Source organism: Calonectris borealis, chromosome 1, assembly GCF_964195595.1.
Source record: "Calonectris borealis chromosome 1, bCalBor7.hap1.2, whole genome shotgun sequence".
NCBI classification, from domain to species: domain Eukaryota; kingdom Metazoa; phylum Chordata; class Aves; order Procellariiformes; family Procellariidae; genus Calonectris; species Calonectris borealis.
In genome coordinates this window covers 152260975-152285231 of record NC_134312.1, presented here as the reverse complement: position 1 = coordinate 152285231, position 24257 = coordinate 152260975, and the positions used below count along the sequence as shown (strand labels likewise).

Sequence of the window (24257 nt, the reverse complement as noted above, 5' to 3'; positions counted from 1 at the left end):
CGTTTGAAAAAGAATGTGCACCTGTAGACATTTCTAATCATATATATAATATTATCTCTTAGAGTTCTGGTGTGTAGATAATGTATGATTTTCCATAAATAACAATTTCAATTCCAGCTACTCAGAATGAGTTCTGATTGATAACATACACCTTCCTGTGATTATGGTCTCTATTTTGAATTCTGCCTATTAAATTGGTTTTAATTTTTTTTTCTTCATTTCTAAGAGCAAACCAACTGTGATCTATTTTCTGTCTACAGTTTTCAGTTTACATTTTCAGTTGTACTTGTCTGCTTTATTTTGTTCATTTTTCATGGTTTTTTGTTTTTTTTTTTTGCAAAACGTGGACTTCACTTTCAGCCTGCAAATAGTTCTGTAAAGTAAATTTGAATGGTTTCTCAGATCATGGAATAAAGTTGATTTGACAGATCTTTTTTCAGACTTTTGCTTTTCTTGGTTTCATGTAAATCATAAGGAATGAGGTCTCGCTTACTCGTAGAGTTTCTTTGTTGCCATTGCTAATTGCTTTGCAACTGACTTCACTAACATCTTTTAAAATTATTTTTCTGTAGCAAAATGATGGCTATCGAACCTTATCCTTGTCCGGGCATGTTGGTTTTGGTAGTTTACCTGATCAACTGGTTAAAAAATCCATCAAGCAGGGCTTCTGCTTCAATATTCTTTGCATTGGTGAGTAGTATCTGGATGGTTTAAGGCTTCAGTAGTATACCCGTAAGAAGTCCTTAAGAAGTGACTGAAATTTAAATCCAGTTGCAGTATTCAACTCTTTCTTTAATGTTAAGCATGAACTATAATTCCACCCCTTCCCCCAACTTTGCTTATTTGTATCCATCCTTTATTTTTATATATAGCATTTTCATAAACAATATGAAGACCAAAAATGTTGAAAATGGATGCCATGCATTTATTGATTTATGGGCAACTTCTTGGATTCTTTTGAGTAAACTGGGCTGCACTCTATTTTTACTGTAAAGCTTCAGATCAAAAAATCCTACAATTCCAAGGTGGTGCTACTGAAGTATTTCTATACTTATCAAATGTTTGTGCTAGTATTTTTACCCTTATTCATAAAAACCCTGTATAGAACCCCATGGTTTCACAGCTAGTTACATAGCTTTTAAAAATCTCTAGGAAATTAGTTCACACTTTTAAAGAAACCAAAGTGTCAAGAGACTGTTCTGCTTATTACTCATTAGCAGGTAACTCACTCTTATCTGTAGGATGAAAAAATTAACTAAAAGATACTTAGTGCTCATTATGAAAAAGGAATGCAGGCAACCATTTTGCTGGAATAAATCATCTGACAAGTTTTTGTGTAAATTTGTCAAGTTGCTGTGGTAACACTTTCTATGCTTAATAGGTATTTATTTGATGTGCAAAGTGTCTTCCCCAACCCTTCTGTTGAACTTTAGGGGAAACTGGAAGTGGGAAATCAACCTTGATAAACAGTTTGTTTAATACCAATTTTGATGACCCTGTATCAACGCATTTTCTGCCAAGTGTACAACTCAGAGCCCAGACTTATGAACTCCAGGAAAGTAATGTTCTTTTGAAGCTGACCATTGTAAATACGATGGGATTTGGTGACCAGATAAACAAAGAAGACAGGTAAGTGCCTTCTTGTTGCTATGGTATGCAGAAGTTTTGGTCTTCAATTGCAAGTTGATTTTTCTTTGGGCTTTGTAGTAAATATTTGTCTTATATATGTTCCAAATATTTGGTTAATTGTTTTCTCTGTGTACCAAAGTAAACATGTTTTTCTTCTCGTCTAGGAAATGATTTGAGAAATCAGATGAACTCTGCCCCTTTTTTTATGATATAATCTTTTATAAATGTATGTAAATGAAATGTGCAATGGTAACTAGAGTTTCTTTTGTGGTGGAGGAAAGCAGGAAGGTCAACAGGAGACGTTTTAAACAACCAAACAGGTTATAAGGTACTGTAGACTATATAGATTAGATCTATAGGGTTTTTAACAATTTGATTGGAACATATTGAAGACCTTAAACTGGAAGGAACGTCATGTGGCTTACTGAAGGCCTTTGTTTTTTATGTTGGACAGCTTAATCAGAAGGTGTAGAGGTACCACACTAGTGTTTTTCAGATCTTTTTTTGAGTCTCTGCTTTTATGAATGAAGATTTTAAAATATTGAACTGTCTCTCAGCAGGTTTTGTTTCTTTCATCTTAATTGTAAAGAATTTTAGCAATCCTTTGCGCTATATGCGTGTCTAAATGATGGTAATTATAAATGAAGGTTAGAGAGTCACGTTAAGATTATCATGAAAGCTATGGCATATGATGTGACTGGAAAATAGCTACTGCTAGTGACTTGGATGAATGAGATGCAAGCAGATACTAGTATAGATATTAGAGATTTTGATGTGTGGTATAGGACCTGCCTTTTAGTTCTTCTTTTAATTTTGTGTGTAACAACTACTTCTGAATTTTGATAGCATTTGATCTGGTTTATAAACTTTGTGTAGCAGCAGAAATATAAGGGCACGCTGCTTGTACATGTAGCAACACTTTCTTTTAGAAAGCAGATTATAACCTGGTTTTGAGTAGGATATACTTAAACTGTACTTACTACAAATCAGATTTACATTCTTCTCTTACGTTCCTCCTTTTCAATTTTTGTCTATTGTTTAAGAGCTCTCTCATGTACAGTACTTCATCTTCAGAAGATAAAGGAGGTCCTATTTCTTGGTACTGGTAATTGCATGTTCTTTCTTTTCTTGTATTGTATCTAAAAGTTTCTTGTATCTTCCTTGTATCTAAGAGTTCTGCAGTTGCACAGCTTGATTGCAAAAATTTATAAAACATCACTTGGGAAGATCGGTTATAATCATAACTAACTTTATGTAGCTTTTTTCACTAATAGTAGCTAGGAGATGTTTTATCTGTATTAGATGCACAATTCTTTTTTGAGTAGCCTTTCAGAAATTAAGATTACTCTGTACCTTTAATTTTCTGCTGTACTGGGTAGATACTTGAGCAGCCTTTTGACATGTAAAGCAAAAATCCACAAACCAATACAAGAGGAATTCCTTTCTTAGTCTGGCTCTGTTTAGGAGTAGCTAATCTCTGGTTGTTAAATTTTATTTCTTGCAGCTATCAGCCAATAGTGGATTATATAGATGCACAATTTGAAGCCTATCTCCAGGAAGAACTGAAAATTAAACGTTCTTTATTTAGCTACCATGATACTCGCATCCATGTCTGCCTCTATTTCATTTCACCTACAGGCCATTCCCTAAAACCCCTAGATTTGTTAACCATGAAAAGCCTAGACAGCAAGGTAAGACTTTGAAATAGAGTTCTAAGAATTTGTCTTGTTTTCTGAAGCATCTTGCAGCTTTTAGATCCTCTACCACCTTTCAGTTCTATATCTGTGTGTTTGGTTTTGGGATGTTTTTTGGTACTGGTATACCTTAAGTTCAGAATAAATTGGTTCTGCAAGTAGCTTGCAGTTCATCATCTGTTCATTCACAAATCAAAGAGAGAGAGAGAGACATCGGGCAAGAACGTTGAAAAAAGAGGCACAACAAGGTTTAAAAAAAAAAGTGAAAAAAATTAGAACCGCACCAACTTTACTTTTAACAAACTGTTAACATCTTATTGTGATTGGATAGGGTATCCTCCATGAGTGCTGTAGTATTTCTAATTAAGCTTGTTTCTAGTTCACTATCAAGTTTTGGGACTGATGGAAAGTTGGAATATAAAAAGCTTTGCAGCGTTGTGAAGATCTTCATTATAGAAAACTGAAGAGGCAAGTGCCATGAACAGAACACCCTGCCAGCATGGCTTTTTCCAAGATAGGCTGCATTAGTGTTTTAAACATCACATCTTGATTTGTTTTGAAAGCTTTAAAATAGCAGTTTCTAGTGTGATTACTTGCACTTTCTAAATTCTTAACTTTTCTCCTGTAATGGGGCTGTGTGAACTGGATGAAGCTAAGTGTTTAACCCATTTTAAGAAACCTTACATCATTTGTGTTTAATGTGTTGAAATTTTGAGAAATTTGAAAACTGAAATGCATTTTCGGTTCCTCTAGCCCTTTCTTTGTGCTTTACTAGAGCCTGTCCTGCTAAATTTTCTTTCTGCATTTTCTTGTTCATGAGATGTTTCTTCAAGATACGAAGGATCAAATCAGCTGTCTATTCCACATTTGTGATTGATGAGCACATTTGGTATTTTTGTAATTTTGTTTGCATATATATTTTGCATTTTGAACTTTCTCAATAGCACAGAGCAAGTTGGGGGGAGGTATGGTGGGACAAAGGTAGGGGAGAGCAGCGTCACTTCTTTCTGCTATGATGTTGGTTTATGCCAGATAAAATGTTTGTGAAACTACTCTGTAATACGCACTGATAGCTAAAGAGCTGTGATACTAGAAAATGGGACAGTTTGATGGAGCGTATTGTTCTACTCTAGAGTTTTGAAGTTGGAGGTTGTGTTAAACCACAAAAATACTTAGTTTCTAGGTTGTGTCCTCTCTTTACTGAACTCCTTTAAAACAGTGTTTCTTCCAAAAGGAAAGGAAATAGATCCATGAGTCCCAGCATCCTGAGGAAATATTTTTCCATCAGGATAAAACGAAAGTAATTCTGCTTGGGGGATTTTAGCTTCTAGCCACCTACTCTAAATATTTTTGGTTCTGCTTTGGCTGAGAGAGGTGGTGAACGGCATGTAACTTTGTTGTTTTATCCCTTTGCAATGGATTCTACTTTCTGATCTTACTACAGAAATATAAGTATACACAAAGAAAAAGGTATATACTTCAACTGCAGTTTGGTTTCCATCTCATTGTGGAACATGCTTGTGTTGCTTTTAGTACTGCATTTTCTCCTAGTGGCAATTCAGAAATCCTTCCCAGGATGTGGAAGTCCCTGGGCGCGTTCGCTGAGTACAGGATTCCATAAAGAGAAGGTGGTACAGCAGCATGCATACATTGAGTGTATAAATCTATGTCAAAAGTTATCTTCAGTTTCTTCCTAAATCCACCACAGCGTGCACTGTTATGCTTTTGTTACGGTCTGCTTGGTGCAAAACAAGACCAGATTACACAGCTCAGAGGTAAAGAGGATTCTTGGAATAGGATAGGGTCATCCTATACTCTGTAATCCTGGGAGAAAAAAACAGACATGGGCAATTAATTTTTCTGTACTGCTTATAAATTGGATGACTAGCTAAGAATTTGGCCTCTAGCTTTTAGACATTGGAAAGTCCTGTAGTTTTGCTTAGGACTGAATCACTACAGACTGGCCAGGTTTCATTCACAGATTAAGGGAATCTTCTGCATGGTTTCTTCCTGGGAACTGGTGATTATTCAACTAATACATCTGCATTATTGAGTAATTCTTGCAGAATTATATACAGATTACTGTTAAGTCAGGAAGTGACATGAGTGTACCTTGCAAGGTTTGAGTTTAGTTTTTTTTTTTTCCCCTTCGAAAAAAATCTTTGGAAATTTTTGTATTGCTTCATAGAGATACATTTAAATCAGCCTGCAAGATATCAACCAGTAATAATTTCAAGTACATGTATTTTTCTTCCTTCTCTGTAGCATAAAGGGGCAACAGATGTTTTGATATTAATGTAAGGTGTTATATGAAAAATCTTAGTTTAGAGAAATAGCATGTTTTCAAATTGGGGGAGGAGGGGGAAGTGACACTGTGTTTCAGGCAGAGGGTGATCAGAGAGCTGAATTTGGTGCTAGCAAACAGAGAAGTAGTATGCATGGATAAAGTTTATCCTGCTGACTTTATATGGTCATTTGCATTGCTATCGAATGAGGTGGTCTCAGCTGCTTCTTCCCATTGTGCATGTTTAAGTGTTTTGGGCAGCCAGTTCCCTGGATGAGGGAACTGATTTAGATTGAAAGCTAAAGATTTTTGCTTGGTTAGGGAACTGATCAAGCTGAAAAGTAGTGTTTCCTCGGACAGCTGCACAGATTTTAGTTCTACCTGGCAATGAGCAGCTGCAGGCAAGGGGAAAGGCAGGACTGTTGGTTTTATTGCAATTGTAAACTTGTTATGTGGGGTTAAAGTGATTCTGTATTAATGGCCTATAGCTTTATAGCAAAATTCAGTTTGTAGTTGTTGGGAGTTGTAGCTGGGGAAGAGGCTGGAAGGGAGCCTGTTGGTTTCCGAGCGAGTAGTAGGCATGGGAGGGAGCAGTGGGACTTGGGGCACATCTACATGTGGTCCAAATCAATACAATTTAAGTCTCATGTTAGTACGAATGTGTGCTTTCAATTAATGTTGTTCTTGGATGAAAGTACTGAGATACTAGTTTTCAAGTAAACCTTAGATGCTGCAAGCAGAAGTTAATTTTGTTTAACAGATTAAGCAAAGATAACTTTTTTTTTAATTGCTTATCTAAAGCCAGAATAGCATTGCTTTTAAATTTTAATACAATGGTTGTGATTTAACATCAATGTTGATAGCTGTGATCACAGTTTCTGGCTATTTTGCTTTTCTTTTGTTACTGGTCTCCTCAGTAGTCTTTCTCTGCTATTCATTATCTAAGAAATTCTCTCCTAATTAATGAGAGCTTGAAAAACTTCATGTTGAAAAGACTGAGGAAAGGTTAATTTAATTCTGAGGACTCTGTGTTGCATCCATTCTTAAAGCTGTATGATAGAAAACCTAAATTGATGTCCCTCAGCTAATTTGATTGAAACTGTGAATTACTCCTAACTGTAATAGATTGTTTATACAATCCTAAATTAACTCAGTTATAAAAAAAAATATTCTAGCATTTTATTTGATTTTAGGTATTTTACCCTATACGTGCTTAAGTTGTGTATGCTACACAATTAAGGACTATCATCAGGTAATCTTAGAAGTCATACTTTGGAGTTGGCATGCTTTTTTTTCATTTGGACATTTTGCTTAAGACAGAAGACTTATTTCAAAAACATCCATTTTGAATCCATTCTTGAGATTCCATGCTTAGACATTTCCATTCAGACAGAATATTTAGGAGAATGAAAAGAATGTGTGCAGGGTTTTTTCTTTTTTTTTCTCCTTGTTTTTTGCATCTATGATCGAGGAACTCTGTAAAACTCTCCTCTTCTGAAATCTGGAAGAATTATTTGTATTGTTCTTCCAAAATATTTGGACATTGACATTAATTCTTTGTATCTAGTTCTGAAAAATGCGTATTTTGGGAGTGGTGATAGTACTTTTAAGAAAAAATTGGCATCTACTAACTTCCTAAGTTACTGTCATAACTATTTCAGCAAATAGGGTAGTTTAGCTTAGTAGAACTGAATTTTGAGTTCTGAATAATTAGTGTAAAGACTGGTAAGCAAGATTCTTCAGTCTTAGTCATTCCTCTGCTCGCAGCAGATACTTAAGGAAATCTTTGCTGCAGTGGTGAGGTGAAAAAGATGATGTTGTAGCTGAAAGGAACGCAAGGAAGAGGCTCAGGAGTAGGCAGGGTTTGGTAGCCAGCTTCCTTTTCTTTATGTATTTAAACTGTCAACTTTCATTTAACACCTGAACCATGTCCCCTGGTGCAATAAACTAAAACAATCTATTTTTTTAGCAGAGAGATAAATACTTAATGTCATTTAGTTGATAAGTAGGTGCTGCTATTCTTTTGAGTACTTCACTGTATGAGACCTCCTTCCTTGTTCTTTTCTCAGAATCAATTAATTTTAAGGGAGTATATTAAATAATCCGTTGTTATTTTGTTAAGTGATGCTAGTGAATGTATTTTTCATGGTTTGTGAAGCTTTGATATCAATTGTTGGAAAAGTTTGGACTGCGGGGGAAGTTTTAAAGAGCTTATCACCAAACAATTTAATTTATAAAAGATGTCACCTCAAAATTGAAGTCTTACACATTTCATATAATTTGTATCATTAATAGGTGAACATTATACCAATTATAGGCAAAGCAGACAGCATTTCTAAAACCGAACTACAGAAGTTCAAGAACAAAATCATGAGTGAATTAGTTAGTAATGGCATCCAGATATACCAGTTTCCAACTGATGATGAAACCGTTTCTAATATTAATACCATCATGAATGTAAGTAAATGATAAAAACATTGATATTTCAGTACTAAAGCATCACTCTCTAATGCCAATTCATGCCTGTTCTTTCACCATTATCTCGAGGCTTATAGGTTTGTATGTAACAAGTTTGTTTATTTATTTTTCTCTCTCCTTAAAAAACTCGTATGTTTGGGTTTTTTTTTTTCCTACTTGCAAATCTTCCTGTCCCTCTGCTGCTGATACCACTTGTTTTAGGAGGCTTTTTCTTTTCTGGCTCAGCAACGGAAAAGAGGTTCTCACTCATAAATACTTTTTCTAATTTCTACATAATTAATACGTAATTACTAACATAGATGGACAGATTGGCTTTGCTCTTTTTGTGAGCAAATACTACCTTACATCTGTTAGGGAAGATATTCATGTGCCTCGTTTCTCCAATTTTCTCTGGTCTTTATGATAGCAAGTCTTCCATCTGCTTTTTCCTTTTACTTAGTACTTTCATTTGAAATTAGGACAAATTTTCTCTGGGGATTAAAAAGTCAGATGTAATTCTGGCTTTTTTACTACTGTCCTTTCAGATGCTCCCAGGAGTATCTGCCAACTTCAACTAAGCTTGTGAAGCTAAACGTCTTTGCTTTGAGCGCTCTGTCTGTATTTGCTGTTCATATGCATATGTTTGTAGATGCAGGTACTGGGTTTGAAAATAGGGAGGAGGAGCCGGCATGCTGGAGTGCATGGCTCTGCAGTCCCAACCTCTGTCACTTGTGCCAGGGAGTGAGGGTGTGCAGGCTGCCCTTCAGTAACAGGTCCTTCTGCTGTGGGGAAAGGTGGTGGTCTGGTACTTAGCCCTTTCATGCTCTGTTAGTGAATTATTTTCCAGTTAATGATATTTTCTTTTTATTTGGTCAGTTGTTGTGGGTCGGCATGCAGACAGTCAGTACCCAGACTGTATTTCTGGCCATTTGGCCGGGCCCACAGCAATAACCATACCTCAGGTTCAAACCTGTGATCGTCTCATGACTGTTACTGGAGATACGAACTCTGGCTGAATGCAGATCAGATGGATGTGTTCTAGAGCGGCTTTCTATTTACTGCTGATACTCTTCTTAATGCAGCTCAGGATGTAGTCGGCCGCCTTTGCCACTGGGACAAACCTGCTGAATTAGGTCCAACCTCTTGTCCACTAGGAAGCCCCCATCTTTTTCTGCGAAGTGCCTTTCCAGACAGTCGGCCCCCAGCATGTGCTGGATCATGGGGTTATTCCTCCTGACGTGCAGGACTTGGCATTGCTCTCATTTGAACTTCATGAGATTCCTGTTGGCCCATTTCTCCAGCCTGTCGAGGTTCCTCTGAATTGGCAGCACACTCATCTAGTCTATGAACCGCTCCTCCCGGTTTTGTTATTGTAGCTTGACTTTTGTATCAGTAGTTTGACTAGCTACCGATCTCTTCAAAGTGGTTTTTGGTTTGAAACTGCTGTTGGCTTTTCCTGAAATGGTGCTTTTTCCCCCTAATTTATTTCTGAAGAGTTTGCTTTTCAGTTCTGGCATAGGAATGTGGAGAGGTAAGACTGTATTGGTGTGACTCTTACAGGAGCATTTGCCATTTGCCGTAGTAGGAAGTACTGAAAAGGTGAAAATTGGAAACAAAATGGTGAGAGCTCGTCAGTACCCTTGGGGCATTGTACAAGGTAAATGAATTCTCAAAGGTATTTTTATGAGATTTTTGTTGTTGTTGTTGAAGTATAAAACTCACCAATACGAAAAGGGGCTGGTATTATCCACTGATGCCATATGGATTGTATTTTGGCTCAACAGTTTAAGGAGTATAGCAGTTAATGCTTGAGGTGTGCACTAACTGGTAGTTTCATCAATACTGATGCATCCCTGCAATCAAGCTATGAGATGGTGTATGTAATATTTGGGTAGGTTAGTATGGTGGCAGTGCCTCTAGCACTAACAAATTTCAAAGTGTTATGATAGTCAGTAAAGAAGAGGGAAAAAAAGAGAGAAATTTATCGTTGTTCAACTCGAACAGGAAATCAGGACGTGTTGGAACATGTTCACCAGTACTTAGATTTAGTGCTTCAATGTGTATATTAGAAATTATAAGGAAGTATAAGAGGTATAATAAAAAATGAGATACCTTTTCCTGGAAGTATAATTAGTAAACAAAATAAATGAATCTCAACACTGTTTAAAATATATTTTGACAATTTGCTACTTGTTCATAATAATAAAATCTTCCTCTTTTAACTGATTAGTGGAAAATGAGAACCACTGTGACTTTGTAAAGCTTCGCGAGATGCTTATTTGCACAAATATGGAAGACTTAAGAGAGCAGACTCATGCACGACATTATGAGTTGTACAGACGCTGCCGACTGGAAGAGATGGGCTTCAGAGACATTGGCCCTGAGAACAAACCAGTCAGGTAAAGGATTTCATGTGCAGCACTTGCTTTCAGCATCTGTTCACTTCACGTTTGACTGTATCATCCCAATACAGAGCAGGGTTCATACACAGAATAGGTTTTCTAAGAGGGAAAGAATTGAATTTTTTTTAATCAGAGTGAGTATGTAGCTGTTCATTCAGTTATCTTCATGGAGAAGAATATGGGATTATATGAGCATTGCTTTTAAAGGCACACAAGCTAGTTGTATTTCTGAAGTCTTTGTCTTTTAGAATAAACCTGGGGATTTTAATTTTTGTCATGGAGAATGCCAGTTTTCTTCAGGTATATGCACTTTATGCCTTTTAAATTATTTTCATTATATATTAGCATGCTGTTTTACTTTCTTGATAATGTGATTCTGAACAATGGTTTGGTTGGACTCAAAGTTCAGAAGGAACGGAAGCAAAAACTTTTACAAAATCATTGGTTACACTGTTGGCTTCCCATATTATCTGCCATAATAACAAATGTCTAGCCTTTTCAGGTCAAGAAATCTCTTGCTAGACTGTAGGAAGTTAATAGAGGATTCCAAAGGAAAATTAAGCTGAGGGTTAGAGACACTCGGTTGTTTCATGTAGTAAAGCTGCTTTCTGCAGGAGGTATTTACAATTTCGATATCCAGTTTGTTTAATCTTTTATTTCCAATTCTGTTGTCTCCCTTTCCCTCTCCCAACTTCCTTTGGTCATTTTATGCATGGGACTGTATTTTGTAAGTGGTTAGAATCCAGATGAGGAAGGCCTGATGCTCAGGAGTTGTTCAAGCCTTCATGGTTTAGCAAAGTGCTATTATTGCATAGTCATGGTGGGAAATACTGAATTAAACCAGACATGAAAACAAAATATGACTTTGCATTAAAAACAGTTTCTAGTGCTTTGAACCAACTGGTTTGTTTACTTCTTGTTTTACTTAGTGATTTACTTAGTGGGTAAATGTCTTTACCCATTCTGTTGTGGTAAAAAATAAATGCCTTAAATGGCTTCCCTCCAAATAGTTGTTTTTAGTGGCTTAAATTCTTTGCTTTCACCTGTACTTTGCACAGAAGTTCTAAGGCAGTTGCAGTTACTGTAACTCATAGAGTGTTGATGGAGCAGCATTTCTTTCACTTTGACTAGGTCTAATTTATATATTGTTCAAACAATAATAATTAAATAAGATTAATGTGGCCAAGGAAGATGCTGGATGTGGGCACTTCTTTCTGAAGTCTTAATGTCAAGGCACATTTAAAGATTCGTTCATTTAGATGATCTTGAGCTGACCATGAATCACAGTGGTCTCTTGACTTAACAAGAAAGAAATAAATCCTTTTCATAAATAGAGAACCAAAGGTGAATGAGGTTTAAAACCAACTGAAACTGACCATAGACTTTTTGTTGGGTTTAAGTTTAAGAACATACACTAACAGCTGATATCTTGTTATCTTTGTCTAGGGAAAGGTTTTTGTAGAGATTTGTTCATGGCAATATTGACTGTAGTACCTTTGGCTTTTCTGAACTTGAATTTCACAATGTAGAGCCATCTCAAGATAAGAGTTAAATTATAAAAATGATCATCCACAGAACTGTTTTCTTCCACAAATTCTTCCACAGAGACAAGAATTGTCTTTGTAAAACCCCTAAACAGTTTACATTTTACTAATGATATAAAGTGGCAGGTTTGTATCAGAGTGTCATAGTATTTTACGCTTCAGAAGTTGGTTTAGAAATGGATTGCTTCGTGGAGATACAGAAAAACTAAGTTCCTCCTGGTGTGTACTTTTTATGTATGGCCCACTAAATGTCAGTTTATTGAGAGCTTTGTGGCAAGACAATACACTATTGTTTTGGTAAATCGCATCTATTGAAAACGTCATTGTTTTGGAAGAATGAGAGTAGATTCCATAAGAATCTAGAAAGATTAACTTTTCCCTGGATTTACTGCGACAGGAAGAAAAAAGTGGGACTGGATCTAGGATGTGTGCTTGTCTCTCAGTTATGTGGCATAGTGAATGACGCTGAGGTCTGAAAGAGGAAGCATTTGGTTTTTTGGGAGAGAGGTTTTATGATACCATAAAAAAGGAAGAGAATTTAGAGGATCTGTATGTAGTGTAATTAGCAGACTATTGTAGCCTTACCCATACGGTGTTTCATGAAGCTACTGAGGAAACGATAAAAAGTGTCATGCTCAGCAGTGTGATAGAAAACATCTCTTTCCATAGAGGAATTTCGGTGCTTCCAATTTTGCTGACTTGTAAATTTAAATATCTTTCAGGATAGGGACTATCCTGTTCTTCTAGGCAAAAAATGTATTATTAAATCGTCATCCTTTTTGTCCTTAAAGATATTTACAATATATACACATGGATTGTAAGAGCTGTAGTTTTAAAGTATAGTTAATATTGCATAGCAGTATATGACTGATGATTAAAATTTCATGCTATTTGTGTAAGTAATGATCAAAATGCATGTTGAGAAGTCGTATTTTGTGCCTGTGATGTAGCTGTCTACATACTAAATTTGGTAATCTGAATTGGGTTATTTTATGTAAATTTAGAAAATTTCTGCTGGACTTGAATAATTGGCTGACTTTACTGCACTGGGGTTTGTAGCGTTTGAACATTGACACTTGAGTAGCTAACATGCCCTGACTTTTGGCATGTCGTGAAGAAGCTGCCTGTGAAGTTTCTGTACCACTTTTTTGGATTTAGAAGTACAACAGTAGTTTATTCATCCAAAATTGTACGCCACTGCAAAGCAAAACCAGTAATTCTTGGATTTTGAGCTACCTTGTGAGATAGGTTGTGGGCAGACATCTGTAAAGGCTTTCGCTCTTACACGTGAAAAAGCATGTTGGCAAGCTTTATTTTTTTATGGAAAGAGATGGTTTCAGCACACAACAGAAAAATATATTTGCATCTTTATTACTGGGTGTAAGGAGGGAAAATAAAGATAGTAGTAGTCTGAAGTGACTGTCTTGTGTACACTTTTAAAAATACCTGTTCCCTAATGCTGTATTTTTTGTGAATTTGTGTCATAATAACTTTTTAATTTGTTTATTTGCAATTGCATTCTAAGAATTAACTTTTTCATTAACCAGATTTCCAGGGAAAATGGAGTTTACATGATCAGTCTATTACTCTCCCTGATAACTTACGAACTTTCAAACTTCAGTAAAGGGTTGGATGCTTCCTGGGGTTAGAACACTAACCTGCAACATGGTTAGTGTTCTCACTGCAGGAAAAGCAGAAGACCTCTGCTCCTACTAGTTGTTGGCCAGCCAATGTGCTTTTGTTGTCAGTAAATCATTACCTCTGGATGAAGTACTGTCTTTTGAAACTCTTGGGAGCTTGGCAGTACTGCAGTAGGATGAGAAGGTCATGGGTGATTTGGAAGTAGCTAAGGCTACTCCATGTGAAAGATCCACGCGAGTACTCACAATAAGTAAAGAATATTTAGGAAGTATGGAGGAACACTAATTGTATAGTTAAAAAGGTGTAAGGATGTAGGCAGGACTTTGGGTATTACAATCATTGAGAGAATAGAAGATGAATTCATGCATAGGAATTTGGTTTAACAGAATTAATTCTGCTCCTCTCAGGACACCTGGTTTATATTGGCATTTTATCAAATCATTATTTATTTAAGTTGGATAACAATAATTAGCATAACTTAAATTATGGGTAATTGGGAACTTACTTAATCTCCTTTAAATACCTTGCAAAAACAATATACAAAACTTTTTTATGAAAAGAAGAGTTCAGTCTTATAGTAGGGTATCGTTCCAAAAGGTCATGGGAATAACAGTCACGTATGTACCATATCAGATTAAAATATAACATGTGGTAAACCACTTCAAAAATGAAGAATCCACCATATGGTGCTTCAGGGAATAAATGGAATATATCTAAGGCTAAACTTAGTCATATAGGTATAATTTGATTTCCAAGCCATGAAAAGCAGCCAATCAGGAACGGGCTTGGAAAACCTGTTACAGCAAAATTTATGTAATGAAGTCAATGGATAGCAGAGTATTTGGGGGGATGGTTTATGCATTTTATGCAGTATCTCTTGGATGTAAAATCCAGGAAGAGCTTTTATTATCATTTTTTAATACTTAAAATTGGGATTTGCATTTCTTTGTTGTTGAAAAGTAAAGATAGACCTTTTTTGTGTGGATGGTCTAGTCCTGCCTTTTTGATGGTCCAATTATGTTCATTAGGAACATGAATTCCTAGTTTTGGGTCAATCTCAGCAAGAGATAATTGCTGAGATGTCCCAAATGGAAAAATTGGGCATGGTTGAAAACAGAAATCTAGACAGGAAGATGCTTCCAGCCAAACAAAATTCTAAATATATACACACCTAGTAAGCTTAGATGTTTGCAAGAGAGGAGAGGATTACTACTGTTTTGAAGTTGGACATTTTGGAAGTCCATTTTCCAATCTAAGCTATGTTGTTGCTTAAGGGGACATTCGTGTTTTGGAAGAAGAAAACTAATAGGCAAAGGTCTGTTGAAAAAAGGATTGATACTCAGGCTGTATGCTTGCATATTTGGATTCTCTGATGTTAATCATTCTCTGGTTTACTTGTTTTTCTGTGCTCATAATTACAATTTGTTCTTCATCATAATTGCAGTTAAACATAATTCTAACATAAACATCTCAGTTTCTCAGTTTCTATGTGAGCAATCATATATTCCATGCTTTATTCCTTCCTGAAACTGGGATATTCAGACCTTTCAGTTCTCGAACAAAAACATGTTTATTTTTCAGCCTATTTTGAGGATGATAAGATAAAACCAGGAAGGATTCAGCAATGTAAGTTCACACGTAGAGGAAGGTTGATATGATTCTAGTAGTCTTTTCTAAGAAAGGAAACCTAATATCTGAAAGGCTACTAGACTTCTTTCTTAAGAAGTCATTTGGAAATGGAGTTCATCTGACCAACTGCACACCTTTGCATTTGGGCTAAATATTTTAACTTCCTTATGGTAAGACTGAACCGCATCCAAAATATGTGTTTTTCATGCCTTCACTGGGAAAATGATAGTTATTTAGATCTACCATGTCCTTAGTGTTGCTTAATATCAACTTAGGTAGTTCACTGAGTCGAGGGACCATGCTAAAAATACCTGTCACTGGTTAACTTTTAATTTTTTAAATTTTTCTGATATACCTTAATTGATAGTCAAATGTTATGCAAAAAGTTACAAGAGTAGTTTTCAAATTTGAAAGCTTTTTTAAATATAAATGAACAAACTAAAATATTGTGTAAATATCTGTGTTGTTCAAAGCACACAAACATTGTGTTCCACTGAGAGTTGAATTCACTTCAATCAGAGTCTTTATTTATGAACATAACATTTGATTTGCATCTTTATATTTAGGCTTCCATGTTCTAAGTCTTATGCAGATAGAAAAAGTGTATGTCACAGCTATGCTTCTGTAGAAAGGTAGGTAATAGTGCTGTTATGAGGTATGTAATGGATTAGTAAGGTGTAGACTTTCTTCACAATCCCTTCCCTTCCTCCAAAACCTCAGTAAGAATACATTATTTAAGTAATTATTTTTAACATACTAATTTTGCAAGTGGTTTTGTACAGAGTATAAAATTCTAGGGGTCCAAGCCAGAAGAATGAGAGAACCTGTGAATTTGATTTTCATAATGTGCTATATGAGAAGCAGTGAAACCAGTCTTCAGGTAAATGGAAAAGTGTTTTACTGTGAGCAATGGATGCAGTAATGTTGAAACGATTGGCTTAAGATCTGGTGAACTATTTTCCCCTCCTCCTCAAACCTCCTAAAACCAAAGACTGTTTAGATCATTATGGTGCTGATATGCCAAACACAGAAGAGGAAAGTTGTTTTGATTTTATCTTTGTGATTTCCAGAACAATTCAGTCCAGGGGGAGGGGGATTTAAAAAATACACTTTTATTTCTCCTCTTCTTTACACATGTAATTTGATTACGTAGTAAATCCAGTGTCTTCAAAGTTAATCTTTTACTAATTTCAAGATAAAATTGCTTTTACCTGATAAACTAGCTTAGGTTGACACTAGAGACGTCCACCAATGAAGGTGCCATTGCAGCATGTTAGCTGAGTCTAGCGTTTGCTCTAGCGGCTTTATTGCACCCAAAGGCAGCGTGTTAGCTAGCAGAACTGACACAGGGCCCAAAAGTGTGTATAGGGAGATTGCTAGCACTTGAAAAACCTGTGCTGTAGCTTTATTGTTATTACATATGCTGTCTAAAGTTAAAGATAGTGTGAATTAATATGCTGTGTGAAAACCATGCCCTCGTTTCACATGGTAGATACAATTTCAGGATGACCTAAGTTATTTCACAGCTGATAAAAAAAACCCAAACCCACAAAGGTTGTTCTTCCAAATTTGTTTTGTGGCAATGTATTGCTCAAATAAGATAGAATAGGAAAAGTGCTCTGACCTTGAGATCTTACAAACATTAAGTCTGCATGTGCAATTTCAAGACGATTCTTCTCTCTCCTTAGATTATATTTGGAATACAAATAAGAAACTTCAGAATTGAGAAACTGCCCAGTCATCGTAAATTTAAATATAGAAGAGAGCTGTTTAAGTTTACTGTTGCTCTAAATCATTAAGTTTTTAGATGTCCTTTTTTGTAAGTCTCTTAATTTATAAACTGTTTTAATAGAAACAGTAAAAGATGAAACTTAAAAACTGGTACAAAAGTGTGTATGTGTATTAAAAATATAAAGCAAATTTAAATATTTGGTATACATATATATTTATTTTACATCAGAGTGGAAGGCATGAGATACCTGGCAAAGGACAGTAACTCACGATAGCTGAGAAAGGCTGACTAGTCACCACTCAGGAAGTGTTAGAAGAGATGAATGGTGTAAGAGAATAGCTCCAGAATAAAGAGCTAGAACATTATCCGTGTTTTGATCCGTTCATAAGCCCTCTGTCCTACAGAATACTGGACAGATCGTACTGTTTTTGTAATAACCATTAGCACAGCTCTGATCCACCAATTCTGCCTCTCTGGAATCTTGTGACTTGGAGAAGATTGTGGTAAATGTTTTGTTGGAAGAACTTGTGTCGTTAAGCACGTATGCTTTTCAAAGGTCGTGTGCTCTTTGGTGTACGAGATACATATGTGTGCAAGCTCCATTCCTTTTTCCCTGAAAAGCAGAACTTTTCCTGCCAGCACTGCGGTGATAGCAGTGGTAGTATACACCCCGAAAACGTCAAACCTCTAGTAGTATATGAGTAAATTACCAGCATCTTTTAATTTGCTATGATATGCTTTGATATGAAAGAAGTTTCTTAATTTCAAGTACCTGTTGTTTGGAGGAAAAAAATTGTCTTGTGTACTGAAATTAGCAGAGTAACTTTTTTAAAAAAAAGAGGAAGGGAGGCATAGATTTAAAAGTAAAGAAATGTTTTCATTACTTGCTGTTTTGTTCTGTTGCCAGATGCTTGCTCAATGATCTGAACTAATTTACACCACCTATATAATTTCAAATATAAGTGTGGTATGTGTGCCGTATATTAGCTTCTGGGAGAGAGGATTCAGGAAAAAAGTAGTCTTGAGATTTTGGTTGATGCATGTTGGGAAGTAGCCCTATTTTTTGGATGTTGAAGTACCTAGGAAATTGTATTTCTTCTATATTAATGTAACTCTGCCGTATTTAAATTTTGACATTACATAAAGAGAATGCTGCGTATTTTGAAGGTCCTGTTATTTTCCTTCCTTTTTCATATAGGAATAATCAGTTTGTTAGTTGTGTTAATGCTCCAGATGCATTGTTTTTGTAATGTCCCATTTTAAGACTGAGGTTTCACAATGCGGAAATTTTTGGGGATTTTTCTGGCAATTTTGGTGTCTTATTAATAAGTAACTTAAAGAAAAAGGCTCTGCGTGTTGGAGGTGGAAAGTTATAACTCAAGTCTTTTAGAACATGAGATTTCTAAAATGCTTATTTACTTTGAAATGTAAATTGCCCAGGAGCTGTTAGCATAAATAATTCTACTCAAGGTTGTTTACTTAAATAAAAATTTAGGAAGGTAAGATGCTTGCTTCTGTTTAGGTTTGTTTATGAATTTTTATGTGGTGAGGTGTAGAAATTGGTATTTCAGATGAATATTAATTGTTTAAATAATGTTCCAGATTGTTGGTTTTCCACATTGAATAAAGCAGCGTACTGGAGACTTGCTTACATTTTTGGACTTCAGTCTACAGGAAGCCTATGAGGCAAAGAGGCATGAGTTCTACCTTGAACTGCAAAGAAAAGAGGAGGAGATGAGACAACAGTTTGTGCAGAGAGTGAAGGAGAAAGAAGCAATATTGAAAGAAGCAGAGCAACAGGTAAGCATGCCTGTCTGTCTTGAGTTTGTTTGCTTGAGTTAAGTTCTTAGCAAAATCACAGCTAGTTGATATTTATAATTTCCTAGTACTTTGAGGGCAGTAATGCTTAAAATCAAAAGCAGATTGATTACACAGATTGATTGGATTAGCAGATTGATTAGACACAAGCAAACAAGAGGACAAGTCTTATGAGGAGCAACTGAGGGGGCTGGGGTTGTTTAGTCTGGAGAAAAGGAGGCTGAGGGGAGACCTCATCGCGCTCTACAACTACCTGAAAGGAGGTTGTAGTGAGGTGGGTGTCGGTCTCTTCTCCTAAGTAGCAAGCGATAGGACAAGAGGAAACGGCCCCAAGTTGTGCCAAGGGAGGTTTAGATTGGATATCAGGAAATATTTCTTCACTGAACGGGTTGTTGGGTATTGGAACAGGTTCCCAGGGAAGTGATTGAGTCGCCATCCCTGAAGGTATTTAAGACACGTAGATGTGGTGCTTAGGGACATAGTTTAGTGGTGGACTTGGCAGTGCTAGGTTAACGGTTGGACTCAATGATCCTAAAGGTCTTTTCCAACTTACATGATTCTATAAATGGCTGTCTTTTTTTGGAAGGAGGGAGCTTATGGCCTAAAGGCTTTGGTGGATAGCTGGGACAAGTCAATAGTGTAGGAGATGATATGGTAAAGTAAAGAGATGAATATAACGGTTGCATGTTTCTTCGTCTTCTTTAGCAGTATGCTGAGAAACATCAGTATGCCACAGCAGCACAGTAGGTGCTTTTCATGCATAGGTTGCGCTGTAAAAACTAAGATTTCAGGAAAAAAAACCATGCGTTGTTTTTCAGCCCAAGAGAGTGCAGCATGTATGTTTGTATGACCTCCAGGTTCAGTTACTAAATATAAGCTCAACCCTCATGTTGAAAGGTTTGAAAGTGTGTGTGGGGTGTTTTTGTTGTTTTGTTTTGTTTTGGTTTTGAAATCTCATCTGTTCCCAGCTGCCTTAAGATATTTGGAGATGTAGAACATTTCTTGAATATGTTGTTGAAGATTTAGTCCTGTCAAGCTGGACTGGCAAAACAGGATCTTCTCATCTACTTTCTGCCAGACTCTATCATGGTCATATGTATTTGTACTCAAACACTGATTTAATTGAAATTGGAAACCTGCGTGTATTATTAATGTTCTTTTCTGTACCTCAGTCTCCCAGCAAAGATGTAGCAGTTTTTGTGAGGTGTTCAGATGCATGTTTTAAATAAGAAGGCGGCTTAGTACATTTTTTTTCTAAATCTGTTAAGTCCCCCGTGCTACTTGTGGAGAAAAAAATCAGGTTCAATCCTTCTCAGGTTGAGGCTATCCAATTGGAAGAATACTTGGCCATGTTCAAAGTAGGTTCAGCTAGGTCTTAGACGGTATCTGTGGTACCCCTTGATGTTTTCCTTCTACGCCTTATAGAGGTTTGTGAGCTCTGCATATTGCAATTGAATTATGGATATTAAGTTTTCCCAGTTCCTGATGTGGGAAAGTGATCATGCAGTCACTCCTAAAGAACATTTGCCATATACTCTTGCTGCTCGTTCTCTGAGAAGTGTGTATGTGTATCTGAAAACTAAAGAAAAACAGGAATTTCTGTTGTGCTTAAGATTGCTTTCACATCCTTCATTTAGAGGAAACTTGTCAGTGCAATGTGCAGCATTACCACTCCTGAGACATCCAGTCACTTAGGACCTTACTGTTTCTACCCTGAATGTTTTTATTGGTATACCTGTTTTTGCAATGCAACTGGTTAACTGTTGCAATGAAATAAATAAATGAATAATATACATACATACATACACACACATTTATAAAATCTGACAGCTCTATTGTGTAAAACAGGCATACTGTTATATTTATAATCTTAGTTACTTCTTAGTTCCTCCTTTGCAAAAGATGGAAATAAATCTCTGATTTCGATACCAGTATAGCTGCACTCAGATTGAGTTACACCGATACAGATGGGTACAGAAGCAGGATTCTAGGAGGGTTTATGTGTGGGGAGATGGAAGACGAGGAAGGATGGAGTGAAGTACCCTTTGGTTATCATGCACAACTTCACAGTAGGTTTAAACTGCTCAAAATGCATCTGGAGAGTAAAATCCATTAATATGTCAAAAGAACAATCAAAGAACAATTACTGCGGAAAAGCAGTTAACTTCTGGCAGCCCACAAGTAACTCCCCCAACCAGACTAATTGTGTGTGAACATATTAATATGTAAATGTAATTAATATACATATTAATTCATATATATTTATGAAAATACATACCTGTGTAACTAAAGTATGTATGATTCCTTGCCCACTTGGTTTTAGGGAAGCAGATTCTACTTGAGAGAGCCTGATTTAATCCTTCTGTGGTAATTGTTTCCTCTCTAAAGGCCTCCTTATTTTTGATGTAATAAAGATATAGTAAAATCTAGTAGGAAATCTAATATTCACTTAGTGCCTTCCATGGTTTCCACCTGTACTTTGTGTGCAGTAGCCTGGCTTCCATAAGAACAATCTGATATGAATGATTATTTTTCTGGATTGCTGTTTTTGTCTTACCAGTTTTGGGAAAGAACTGCAAGTTGAGGTAGGTTTTGCTGTTTAGTTGCAGGGGGTTTTTGTATTGTGATATCTCCACCTTGTGTTACTAGTTGGAAATATATTTTTTTGTGCTTTCTTTAAACAGGTGCAGACTAAATTTGAACATCGTATGTTAATGCATCAAGAAGTGAAACTGAAATTAGAGAAAAAGAAAAAAGTTCTAGAAGATGAAATAGCTATGTTTATTGAGAAGAAAGCTAATGCTGAATTACTCCAGTCACAAGCATCTGTCTCTACCCCTGTTGTTAGCTTGAAGAGAGACAAGGACCGCAAAAAGTAAGTGCTGATGCTAGTCATCAGAGGCAGCAATAAAAAAATTCTTCACATATCACTTTGATAATGCACATTTTAGTAATCTTTTAGAAAAGATACAAACATGCTCCTATTCTGTTACGTGATAAGAAGACAGAAGTGTGTAAAATAACCTCATGCTTGGATCACTGGCTCTAAAATTTACTTTTAGAGTAATTACTGTATGTTCTATGAGCATTCTTTCTTTTTTTTTCTTTTTTTTTTTCCCATTAAAGGAACCAAGGTTTTCGGCTTGAACTCCTGTGCTTTGATGTCAGAGATGAAGAAACTGTGAATGTTCACGAACAGAGCGAGAGGGAGAGGGAGAAGTTAGAGAGGGAGAGAAATTCACCCAGGGGATTCCAGAAATAGTATTTGATTGCAGCACTCAGGTTTTGAATGTAGGATATGTTAGTTTTATGAAGCAGTCTGACTGCTGCTGTCCAATAATACTAGATGTGTCTTCCTAGGACAGATTTTTGAGAGGAGAGATTGATAAAATTGGCTGTAAAATTACACCGAGTGCGGAATATGACCTGATAAACATTTCACTTTCTTCCCTCCCACCCACTTCTTTCCTTCTCCACTCCCAAAAGCAAAGCTCGAATAAATTGTGACATTTCAGAAATGTATTCAAAAGTAGTCTCCAAAATAACATGCCCAACTTCTTCATGTATAAACATTGAATTAAATGTTCGTATATAAACATTGAATTAAATTGAATTAAATTTTTTTTCCTCCAAACCCAGGAGAAGTCAATTAGCTTATTAATTTTCTTTCCTGATAGGTTATAACTTTACTGCAGATAACATTTTGTAGTTTAATGTCTTACTGCAATCGAAAGCAGATTTTTTGGTACAGAAATTATTCATAACTGCTAGATTATGAAAAACTCTAGAAGCTAGATGGGTGCACATATTTCCACAAATATCATCAAGACAGCTTTGACATTTTTGGTGTCTCTGCTAGAAGCCTGCTTGTGTTTTTGCCAAAATTTGTTGCATTTCAAGTAATGTTACCGAATTCCTTTTCCTAGGCTCCTTTTTTTGGAATTATACATGAAAGTGGAATTCTTGGTAACAGAAGTCATTAATCTGCACTATTACGAGTAACTCTCAACTTCAGAAAATTTTTAGATTTGTTTTCTCTGTTTTAGCTTTATTTCCTCAGAGTATGTTATGGTTTATAATGCTTGCTTTTGTTTTTCAGTTCCAGCTTTACATAATACTGCTGATAGAAGAAACAATATTGATCATTTCTTTTGAGGAAGCAATGATTTCACAGTGTGCTTTTGGAGGTGTAGGAGTTGCAGTTTCTTACTGAAGGATTTGGAAAATCTCTCTTGTTGCTGCATGCTGCAAAAGAAGAATTTTTAAGTATGATCTGTACACATACAGTGTGGCAATTACTGACATTGCCATCACGGGCTTTCTGTTATGATTCTGCCTTGATACGCACTTGCCTTACATGTGTGTGGCCAACTTGCTTTCATTTTAAATGCATTGTACCAAAGAAAATGTCCCTGCTAGAAACAGTTCCATTCATAATATGAATGCTGTAGTACAAAAGTATTCAGTGAATATATCAACTATAACCTTTCTAAAGAGTTATTTTCATATGGTATGGTATATTAATCTACTAAATATTATTTAATACAACTGTTGACATAATTCAACCATTTACTGATCTCGCTGACAGCTTTTTGTTTATAGGCTTTTATGTACAAGCCCCGTCCTAAATTTCAGATATGATCTTTCCAATCTAAATTTATTGAGATATTTTTGCAGTGCTGTACTGTTGCATGGTAGTTTATCTGACATTACTAACTTAATATGGAAAGTACCTATAACTTTTTGATGCTCGTGACTGTGGTGTTCAGTTACAGCAGAGGCTGAACTTTACAAAAACTATTAACTACGAGAGCTTCAGGTTAAAACAAGTTTAAAATGTTTTTTATATTTTCAGTAGCCATGATAACTAATGGGAAATTATAAGAGGTGCAGTTCTCTGAAGTTCTTTCATGCGACTTTGTAAAGATGAAATAAAATCATCTGTATTGATAGAAATAAAATACATTGGTTTTGCTTAAATGTTTCTGTTGTTCTGCTTCCTCTCCCTCCCATGTTATTAAAAACAAGGGGTAAGATTTCAAATTAATCTGAAAAATAGAAATGTTTTGCATCTGTTTTAAATGTCTTAAGTCATTTATTGATTGGAAAAAATAGGTGATTTGTGCATACTGTACCAGAAAGGCCATATGACTTGTGATACACTTGTCATATATCGCTGTACTTATCATAGAATCGTAGAATATCTCAAGTTGGAAGGGACCCATAAGGATCATCGAGTCCAGCTGCCTGCTCCTCGCAGGACTACCTAAAACTAAACTTTGTGACTAAGAGCGTCGCCCAGACGCTCCTTGAACTCTGACAGGCTCGGTGCCGTGACCACCGCCCTGGGGAGCTTGTGCCATGACCGACCTCGCTTCTGTTTTACTCACCCAGTGATGCCTGTCATATCAGATTGTTTTCCTTCAA

At 36.1% G+C, this 24257-nt stretch overlaps 1 protein-coding gene across 1 annotated transcript in view; it reads left to right on the top strand.

The window, feature by feature from the left end:
• Positions 1-23812, top strand: part of SEPTIN10 (septin 10) — a 30018-nt gene extending 6206 nt beyond the window's left edge. Inside the window, 9 exon segments of the mRNA XM_075136452.1 lie at positions 573-690; positions 1434-1629; positions 3134-3320; positions 7903-8064; positions 9625-9721; positions 10295-10463; positions 18680-18812; positions 21515-21705; positions 22930-23812. Coding sequence (XP_074992553.1) covers positions 573-690; positions 1434-1629; positions 3134-3320; positions 7903-8064; positions 9625-9721; positions 10295-10463; positions 18680-18812; positions 21515-21705; positions 22930-22945 — 1269 coding nt within the window. The 3' untranslated portion in view covers positions 22946-23812.
• The last annotated feature ends 445 nt before the right edge of the window (positions 23813-24257 follow it).